This window comes from Mchenga conophoros, linkage group LG13, assembly GCF_057382185.1.
Source record: "Mchenga conophoros isolate Kocher_MC1m ecotype Shallow Benthic linkage group LG13, M_conophoros_male_GT1.1, whole genome shotgun sequence".
NCBI lineage: Eukaryota > Metazoa > Chordata > Actinopteri > Cichliformes > Cichlidae > Mchenga > Mchenga conophoros.
The window spans coordinates 17,854,160-17,864,782 of record NC_140538.1 but is presented as its reverse complement, the minus strand read 5'-3'; the positions used below and the strand labels follow the sequence as shown (position 1 = coordinate 17,864,782).

General features: G+C 37.6%; 1 protein-coding gene across 1 annotated transcript in view; it reads right to left on the bottom strand.

Moving 5' to 3' along the window:
• Positions 1–1,767: 1,767 nt before the first annotated feature.
• hpse2 (heparanase 2) overlaps positions 1,768–10,623 on the bottom strand; it is a 50,703-nt gene continuing 41,847 nt past the window's right edge. Inside the window, exons 9-12 of the mRNA XM_085296875.1 lie at positions 10,377–10,491; positions 7,216–7,361; positions 4,949–5,095; positions 1,768–2,817 (exon numbers count right to left, since the gene is read on the bottom strand). Coding sequence (XP_085153001.1) covers positions 2,655–2,817; positions 4,949–5,095; positions 7,216–7,361; positions 10,377–10,491 — 571 coding nt within the window. The 3' untranslated portion in view covers positions 1,768–2,654. The remainder of the gene's footprint in view (positions 2,818–4,948; positions 5,096–7,215; positions 7,362–10,376; positions 10,492–10,623) is intronic.

Below are 10,623 nucleotides of genomic sequence, written 5' to 3'. Positions count from 1 at the left end.
CCAACACAGTATAATGAATAAAATTTCCTCTTCAAAGATCCCAGATGAAATGGGCCAGGTGTTAACGAGTCTGGTTTGATTCTTACATGTCAACAATGTCGGGCTGTTTAAAATAAACCACATGTGAAAGGAGGCTGTTCCTGAAGTTCATTTCTCAGACCAAACATTTCTGCTCCTTACATGAAAGCAAGAAGCTATTTCGCATGAATGGCACAAAATCTAATTCAAGGTATATGCTTTGGATCAGGCTCTTGAAGGGGTGCCAGTGGTAACGACTCCGTGTCAGGAAAGATCAAATTTGCTCAGTGGAGTTTTTCTTGTGTAGGAGAACCCGAAGGAACCTAGATGACAGGCATTTAACCATGGTCCTTTATTTCCCTTCTATACGAGTCTACCAAGCAGATTCCAGTTGTCTATGCATCAGCGCACACTGAGCCAAGTCTGGGTCAAGCTGAGGTCTGGACTTTTAGTTCATCCTGGCTTCATGTTTCCCATCAGCAGCTGCCTCATGCAGTGACAAGACAGCACTCTTCCCGCTACAAAGACTTGCTCCAGCTGCTTCCACAACTGGGCCACAGAGTCTAACAGTCTGTGTGTGTGTATAAAGAGCTGATTGAGTGAGTGCACAAACGATGGTAAACTTTAATACCGTGCCTTTGTATTGGGATCACAGTACAAGGGCATTTCTGCTTTGCTTTGTGCTCTTGTGCAAGTATAAATCATATCTTCCGATCTCTTTGTTTCTTTTTTCTATTGGTTACCATGTGCTCCTGCAGATCTCCGTCATGTCCCGAGAACCGCTGTGGAGTCTGGTTTCAGTGCACTTTCACATGATGGGACTTAGCTGTTTGTGCAGACGTAAAACTTCCTCCCAAATCCCCTCGTTAATGCTATAATGAATTTACAGTCAAAGGTTATGGAGTCTGACCTGTAGACAAACTAACATCTGAGTAGGATTACATTCTTTGTTTTAGTGTAGTCTGTGGTGAATTGCTCATTTTTACAAAAGAAAATAAAGAAAGCTTTCAAGATCTTGGGTATTTTTAGGTCTTTATTATTCATGTAAACTTTTTTTTTTTTACCAAAAAATAATATAGGCACACTTTACATATATAAAATAATGCTCTCCAAATGAAATATGAACATCTCCACATTAACTATAAACACATTCAGAGGATAATTATTTTTTATATTTTACATGTTTAGACACTTAACCTGCACTTGCTTATCACTGTTCTTAATGGTGTCAGTTTAAAGCTCAAAAGGCGTCATGACTAGCTCTCTCGAGGGGACATTTTCTTACTTTTCAGCATAAGTTAGTCAAAATATTTTGAAGTAAAATGCAGATGACAGTCTGTAAACCATCGCAAGATAGTTGGATTTGTGTGTTGGTCCCCCCCCCCCTTTTAATTAGACCTACCACCATGTGTGTGTTTATTTTTTTAAAATCAATGTCAGTTGGTCACCCTGTTACTGAATGAGTACATTCCTACAGGTTCTTTTTTGTTCTTTTGCACAGATTTTGCTTTAAAATTGGGGCATTAGTACAACTCTTATATAATAGAAATATAAAGACAAAGCAATATAAATTAGTTGTATACTGAATATAAGTAAACATATCAAGCTTAAAACACTTTATCACTCTTTTTTTATGTACAATACATAATCTAATAATATGACAGTGAACCTGTACAATATGTACTGTAAAATATATATATATATATATATATATATATAGTATATTTAGTACAAAAGAAACCTAGCAGCATTAAAGGATTAAAAACAAAAGATCAAGAAAAGAAAAGAGTAAGAAGTGCTAAAATGTACCTGAAAAAAAATCTGTATTTGATTTTTTTTTTTAATCTATAGTCTGATTTAGCTGTGGATCCAGGTGATGTGAATGATGGGTTCACATTATCTATCTGCGCATCACAGCAAAACAGCTAGTGACACATCCTGTCTATTATATCCTGCAGTTAAACTGAAGTGCGCACAAAGATCCTCAAAGCATGCACACAAAAAAGAATGAGGGGAAAAAAGAGATTTGCAATTTTCAGCCATTTGATATGGCAGAGGAAAACAAAGTGTGGTTTGAGCGGCACCCTCAACAGACACATCAGTAGCTTTATCAATAAAACACATGCATACACAAACATACACAGACAGCATGGGGTCAAGAAGAAACACACCATGGTATGTTTTCTCTCTGTGAAAAGGATCAAGTCATACTGAAAGTGATTTGTGTAAATCTCCTCATTCTGTAGGTCAAAGATTAGAAATAGAGGCTGTAAATAAAATTTCAAAAGTCTAAACTCTCTAACACATGGTTAAAAAATTTGTGTTTTTTTATTTTATTTCTGCAACTGCAGTCTTGTAGCATTTGAGGAACTGCTGGTAAAAAGCAATTGGAAGTTTTCAGTGCGTGTGTGTCTTGACTTAGAAAGCCTGGGTTTGTTTTTTTAATCTGCTTGATCATTTAAATATATATCAGTGCGGATGGAAGCTTGTTATCCAGAGAATTGTTTTGTCTGTAAGAGTACTTGAGCATTTTGTAAAACTTCTCACAAAGTGGTATTCTAGTCTTTAAAATCTGAGTAAAACTGGTGTTGGTGGTGTGGTATCAGATGACACTTCATGGGGATAAAGGATCAATGTTATCTCCGACAGGCGTAAGCATTAATATTTTTGATAACATAAAAACCTATAGTCATGGGAGGCATAGCTATTGTCCGTCCCGCCCTCAATGTCTTGGGCTTCAGCTCTGGGAATGTCTCATTGTTCATCATGACCAGCTTTTCCCCATTCAACTGGACATGTCTGCAAAGAGAAGAAGAAATACGGTGTGTTAACTCAGTGAGTTACAACATGCTTAAGTCACATAATCAAATTTACCGACCGTCTTATATTCCAAGTCTTCTTCCTCTGCCTTCTGACAAATAAAACTGGTAGGCCATGGTAAGACTTTATCAACAAAAGACTCGGGATCTTCATTATTTCATGGGCCTTGTATCTTGCCTATCATTCTGCCAGCAGGGGGTGCTGTTGTCACATTATTGTAATTAAAACAACTGCAAAGTGTGAAAACTGACATGTTGAGTGGAAAATACCAAGAGCAAACCCAAGTTTATTTCTCTGTTAACATTTTGGGTCATCTGTATTCCCTAATATTTGGCTTTAGCTGCATTTACTGCAGCTGCTCACTGTGATAAAAGTCATAAGGCTACAAAAACCAATATGCTCCTCATATATATGAAACAATTTTCTAAGACACTCTGTTAAAGTGTTATATTGTAATGATTTAGGTTGTCACATTCATCAAAATAACCCCTGCTACATCTTCATCTACTGTAAAACCTATTAATATTTATTTTTTCTTTTTTTAAGACTCCTGACTAGGCATGATCATAGAAATCTACTTACGTGAACAAATCCAATTTTACAAAGTCAAACACCAGTTTCATTAAACCAAATAACAGTCAGTTTGAGTATGACCTTTGCTTTTTTAATTCACAGTGGTTCTCTTTATCCATACAGGACACAATATGCTAATTATTATTAATGTAAATGCAGTCTGTCCACACTATTTTCTATCTACGTTTCCCCTGAGATTGTAATGTTCACAATAATAAAGGAATAAAGGGCAGTGGTTTGAAGACTTTTACATGAACATTGAATTCAAGAAAAGATCAAATAAAATGATGTTCACTAATGAGAAGTTGTAATTCAAACCGGACTGCTCAAAGCCTTTCTTCACATACATGGGTCTGAAAACTTAAAAAGTTCCACTACTCAAACCAATTTATAGACATCTGGTGTTGCTAAATTCATCATAAAAATCTCCCTGCACTCCATGTGGTAAATGAAAGCACTTTAGGCCAGGCACATCGTTAGCTTGCTCTCCTATTAATTGCCTTGCGATCCTGTTCTAACACCTAAAACATCCTCCATCATTACACTGTTATTGAAGGATCATGCTTGAGCTTTCATTAAGGCCGCATATGGGTATCATATAACAAAAAGACAGACACGCACACACACAGTCTTAGGTCATTAGACTGTTATTTCAGGATTTGTGTCTTAAGTCTGAGTCCGAATAACAGGCCAGGGGATTAAGGGAGAGAGTTAAAGACTGAAACCATAAAGTTTTTATTTTAAGAGACATTTTAAGGAAATGGGAATTATATTACCTTGTTACATAAAGTGAAATATATTGTAGCTAAATGGAATGTATATAAAATGAAAAATCGATTGCTAAAACATCTGTTGTAGGCTATAAAAACAAACTCAAAAAAGGACATGAAAACACACTAAAACTTTGCAAAGGACTGTGCTCTCTGAAAATTTCCTTCAATAATTAAGGTGGCAAATTAAAGCAGTGCAATGACAATGACCATCTGAACAAACTTAAGTTTTATTTTTCAGTTAGCTTTAATTGTTACACATTATTCTTTATGAGAATACTTGTCTTCACCTAACTCTAATCCAGATAAAGACAGGAAAAGGTAATTGCATTTGAGTGTACATTTGCATGTTTTGCGGTGTGGCACTCACTCAGCATGCTGGCTCCATATAAATTATACACTGTGGTCATAAAAGTAAATTGAGTCACTGCAGCTCTTTGAAGTTTTGATGTTTAACACCCTATTAAGTTTGGAGGCATAAACTTGTTTATAAAATTATAATTTTCCTATTCTCCATTTCAGTGTTTTTCCTGACATTTGCACAAGTAATTCCTTTTACAAACCAAGGTTTACTCAAGCAGTGTACAAATAATCAGCATTTTATTCTTTTCTTTTTGTTTTATATGAGCAATAACTGTCACATTTCTCTTTTTTGAGCGACATAAATAAATAGAAAAGAACTGTTTCACATAGAAAACAATTACCTAAAGCACGTGTGCATGTTTAAGTTTATATCTGCACATGTGTAAGAGACTAGAGATACTAACTTGGCTCGCAGTCCATCATTGCCATAGGGCTGCAGTAGGTACTGATGGACAGTCTTGTTCCGTAACGTTCCAGCCAATTTGATTTTCTTCCTCGATCGATGCAGGTTGATGATGTAGATCGTTATGGATCCTCTGACATAGTTATGACTAGTGTCACAAAGAAAAAGATGGACACTGCCTCATTAATTTTCTTTTACATTTAGAAAAAAAAGATCAGGGCACAACAGAAAACGTCGCCTCTCCACATCTGTTAATGGGGATTCATTATATATTACATTGCCATGTTGAATAAAATTCTCTATAATTAAAGATGACTACAAAGAGAAGAAAGTCTTTGATATTTGCATCCCATATAGTAATGGAATAAAACCACGACTCCTTGATCTAATCTGGATCAAAAGGCTTTCGGAAAATTAATAAAGAAAGATAAAGCCGGCTAAAAAAAGGAAATTCCTTTACATAGCAAGTTACTTTTTATTATAGCCTAAAACCCATCATCTACTATATATTTAGCATCAACATATTAAACTGCATTTCATTTTTGAAGCCTTTATCATTCCATTAAAGTCTATCTAATACAGAAATCTGCTTCTCTTATACAATATCCAGTATTGAAACCTGCCGCTGTCTGGCCCAGGGTCAAATGAGGGGTGTGAACACAAAGGGCAACACTTCTTGAGTTACACAGACAACAGTCTTTGAGTCCCTCTCCTTAGAGCAAAACACCGGGGACACAATTTGATAGGAATACTGGTCAAAGGTAAATAACTCAGTGAGACAGATAAGACAAACATGATAAAATCTAATAAGAGCCCATATATGAGGACAAAGACAACACAGCTCTAGTGAATACCACATGTCAGCCTTGGTGTTCACCGTCTGGTAGACATCGCTCCCAGTTACCACCTCCTAAATCTCATATCTTCAAAGCAATATTGGATTTTGGTTTTATGTTTACCTTTGTTTTTTGTGCACAGGTTTAGCAATTTCAGTAACCCGGCAGGACTGTTAATGTTTAATATATCTACCAGGAGATATAGTCCCGTACTCCTACTGGGAACACATTATATCTGGCTCTGTGTTAAACTCCTACAGCCTTGTTTCTCAGAAATGTGGACCATGGTTCAGATGGTTAGATGGAGTAGGAGATAATAACCTTTTAGACCTTTAAAATGATGAGGTTCTTAAAGATCCAAACCAGGAACATAAACATGTGTTGATGCTGTTTGATGTTGGAGCATCGCTGGAAAGTGAAAAAAAATGCCATTCAAACCACTAAAAGGGGTAAAAGGGCAGTGGAAGTCATATTTAATCTGCAAAGACTGCTTGGACACATTTATATTCTTTGCTCTCTAATACAATTTAGTCAAACCACCAAGACTACAATGGTTTGCCTACTTAAGGGCTGACTGTGTAAAACCACAAAGTAGCAGAAATAATGGCAACTGAAGTGGCTTTGGATTTGAGACAGACTGCTTTAGTGCTTCACTGTCTGAACATATGAGTCTAGGGCTGATTGGTATCTTGAGTGGAGCTCAGTGACTCCACATGCCGAGGGCATTTCTCTACTCCTAAATTTACAATACATACCAAGAGACTGAGTGAGTACACTTGTTGAAAACTATTTAGAATATCTGCATGAGTGTCACTAGAACTCACGCTTCTGTAGTATTTCTTGCACATTTATCAACCACCTATCTTTGCCGTGCTCCGATATTTTTCTAAGAGATGCTCCACCTGTAAATGAGCACCGTCTAGAGTATGGCCGTAAGTCTACCCTAGTGCTGACAGCCACTGGCCTGGGTTAAATGATAACCTTGAACAGGCCATGGTGGCACTCTTTATCTCCTCGCGGCACAGACTGCCTTATTGTCCCTCCCCCTCAAATATCCCCCTCCAGCCAATCTGACATGGGATAAAGGTCTGTGCACACCTTTCAGCAGCCCTTTGACGACAGGGAGACAGAACCCACACACCTGATAAGTGATACCCGTTAAGTTTTAGTCTCTGAGCTGTGAATGAGCGGGTGTCTATGGTCTGCTTATTTATGGGAAGCCAAATGGTGGAGTTAGGGATTTTGTTCTTCCTCACCAGACACCAGCCTCAGGTGTTTGTGAGAGGCAAGAGGGGGCGTTCTTTAAACTACAGTCATCTGTTTTCTGTCTGACATTCCTGAAAGTATTGCTAGACTTTACTAAAAGTCTATGAGCATTCAGCAGCAAAACTGGAACAGGTTACAAACTAATCCAAGGTAGTTAAGCACGTACTTTTGATAGCTGGTACAGTGGGCATAGATACGTAGCTTGTCTCGTATGACTCGTCCTGGTTGCGGCTTCCTCTGCAGTCCAGCCACTCGCACAGCTAAAACCTTGGGACCAACCAGACGTCTAAACACCAGAGAAAACCAGTAATCCTGTAAATGAAATATCATCACACACACACACACACACACACACACACACACACACACACACACACACACACACACACACACACACACACACACACACACACACACACACACACAAAAAGAGACAACAATTTGCATTATTTTTATGATTGCATTAGTTAATTGATTCTCATTGTAACTTTTCAAGACAGGGTTCCAGTAGTGACAGTTGAAAGACACCAGTAAAAAGCAATAGGTGTGGAGAAGACGTTTTACATGCAAAATAAAAGAAAACAACATTTCATTAAAAAAAAAAAAAAAAAAAAAAAAGAGAGAAACTCTGGATTCCCCTCAAACAGAACAGCTCCAAAATCTCTATTGTTTTTAATCGAGACATGAAATGTCCCGGTGATTGTAGAAACAGATTTGGTTTCGCAAGCTGTGAGAGTTAAGTATGTGTCGTAAGTGGCTAACGTGTGTAAAGAGAGATGTGGTGCACAAAAACATCAAGTCTGAATACTGGACTTCTAGTTGGAGCGCACTGTCACATGACACACGTCACATTGTATTTAACAACCGCTGACTCGTTTAGATTTGACACTTCTTAAATATGACATTTTTACAAAATATTATCCTCTATCATGAATTGCTGTATTCATTATGATTGTTGAGTGGCCCACCATACTAAGTTAAACTCTATAGACTATAGGGACTCAACACCTCTTCAAGACACCCAGAACAACATGTGCTCCTCAGGAAGTTCCCATGCAATCCTGCATATGGCAACATTTAAGGGCTTCTTTTTTCCACTCAGACTTTAACTTAATTTGCTGCCAAGGCATCGAAGAAGCACAGCACAGTATAGAACAGTATAGTGGTGGCCACGGCCAGAGGGACGGATGAATGAATGTATGATCCATGATTATTACACAAAGAATAAGACAAAGAGCAGTGACGAGTCTTGGGTTTCATTTATTCCAAACTTGTTGCTTTGTTTTTAAATTTCAAAAACACATGTAACAAAAAACACCAATAAACCGATAGAATTTAATCTGTGGCTGTGATGACCACAGCAATGATTAGTGATTGTTAATGTGGAATATTTTAGAGAAATATCTGTTGAGGTTCTAGATCTCCAGCTGTGTAACTGTTTCCTTCTTATCCTATTGCTCGCCATCGTCTTTTTCATCCCTTTCCGTGTCTTTTTTAAATTTAATTTTGTATTTTTGCACCTTACTTTCCCCCCTTGGATAGATATACAGACAAACGTCAACTGCTGGAACAACCATTACTTCAAGAACTGGTAACATGCCAATATAAATAAAATAAAAACACCAGACACCAAACAAATTTCAGCTGCTCAGAGGTAACAAAGGATGATAACAATTAAACCTTTATGGTTAGCTAATACGGACAAATTAGATTCAGCCCATTGCATCATCAACCTGCTTTTGAAAATTCTTTCTTCTTTAACGGTGAGCAAAAATCTCCTTACTTAGTGCCAGTCAGACAGAGTTCTGTTTAAAGAATGGATCTCAGACAAAATCAGCCATCTCTTTAATTTAGGCGTTTACTGCTCACTTCTAAAGGGGATGGCTGACACATGTGGAGTCAAAACAACACAAAACAGGAAAGAGAAGCATGATTGGGAAAGAAGAGTATGCTTTAAAAAAAAAAGTAGGAAGGGGAGGGGAGAAAAGTGTGGAAAAAAGATGAGGCAGTTGAGCCATTCAGTGGGCTGGGGGCTTTCACTAGATTCTACCAATGGTGGAGTCATCCTATTGGGGATGGGGCCAGGTCATAAATTTCCCATGCAGTGGACAGGTTGGCGCTGCAGTGAATTCTCTCAGCAGGTAGGCTGGTGCAGCCTTCAGACATCCAGCCATGTTAAAAGCATTGTGATCTTAGCGGGAGATCCCCATTCCCAGAAAAATAATGGAGACAAAGAGGGAGGAAAAAATGAAGCAATCTTTATTGTTTAATATCTTATAGGTGAAGTGAGGTTAAAGTAAGTGCATGCCCGCTAGTGAGATCTAATGAGGGAATTTCTGAAAAATGTTTTGCAGATGTAATTAGTTCATGAGCCCAATAACATTAGCAGCTAATAATGTATTTTGGAGCTCCCAGTACACATTAGACTACCTATTTCTAAGTAAAGCAAAATGAAAAGAAAAAGAATATAAGTCCTAAATAATAACAAATGTTTGATAAATGCCAAGACTCCATCATTTTTTCCTTTATTGTTGGAAGAATGAGTTACTGTCATTAATATAATCTTCTCACCCTACACTGCCTCTGCTTTATATAAACCCATTTTTATTAACTGAATAAATCTTTTTTATGAACTTGACACGTGGTACCATTTTATCACTTCTTGACATTTCAGGATTTTTTTTAACAAAATGAGATTAGCTAAAAAGCGAGACAATGCTACAAAGCACCCTTTTAAAAAGAATTTAATTAGAGGGTTTAATAAGAAACAAACATCGGGACTGCAGAGGTATACCTCTTACACGTGTTAATATAATTCCCCCCTCATATTCTAATAATGCACAACCAAGTGACTAACAATGAAACAATAATACGTTTTTTAGGTTTTTTTTTATTTTTTAGACCAAACCACCGGGGAACTTGGCATTGGGCAGTCTCATTCCACACAGGTTTGCAGGCTATTTGACTAACATGCCTGTGCATCAGATTCTCAGGTTGCAGATCTCTCACCGGCAGACTGTCCCACACAGAGAAGCACAAAGTTATGATGGGGGTTGAGGGGAGCAGTGACACTGTCCTGTGCTACTGATAAAGGGCTAAGGTTACATGGCATTTTGCCCCCGCGTCTAACTACTCATCACCACTAAACACCTTTCATCTCAGCTAATAGCTCCCACGGGAAAGAGTAAGAGGTGCCATCAACGCACCAAGTCTAATAAGGGAAAACTCTTCCATAGTTGTCCGGTCAGATCTTGGCCATTTTGATTGCAGCACTAAGAAAGTGAACAGACATTTTAATCTTTTTTGAAATAAAATAAAGAAGCTTACAGGTAGAGGGTTAAAATTCTGGTCCACAAGATGTGTGTATCCATAGTCAAAGAATGAGTGACGCAACACAACATCAATGCCATTCAGTGCAGCCATACCCAGTGTGTTCATCCACCTGCAATATGTGAAAAATATGTGATACATGAGAAATAGTCAATATTTTATTAGGAATAAATACTTTAAACTAGAAAATATGAAAGATTTTTTAATTGTGGCTTCCAATGTTTTAAGCAAAGGTAGTATGATG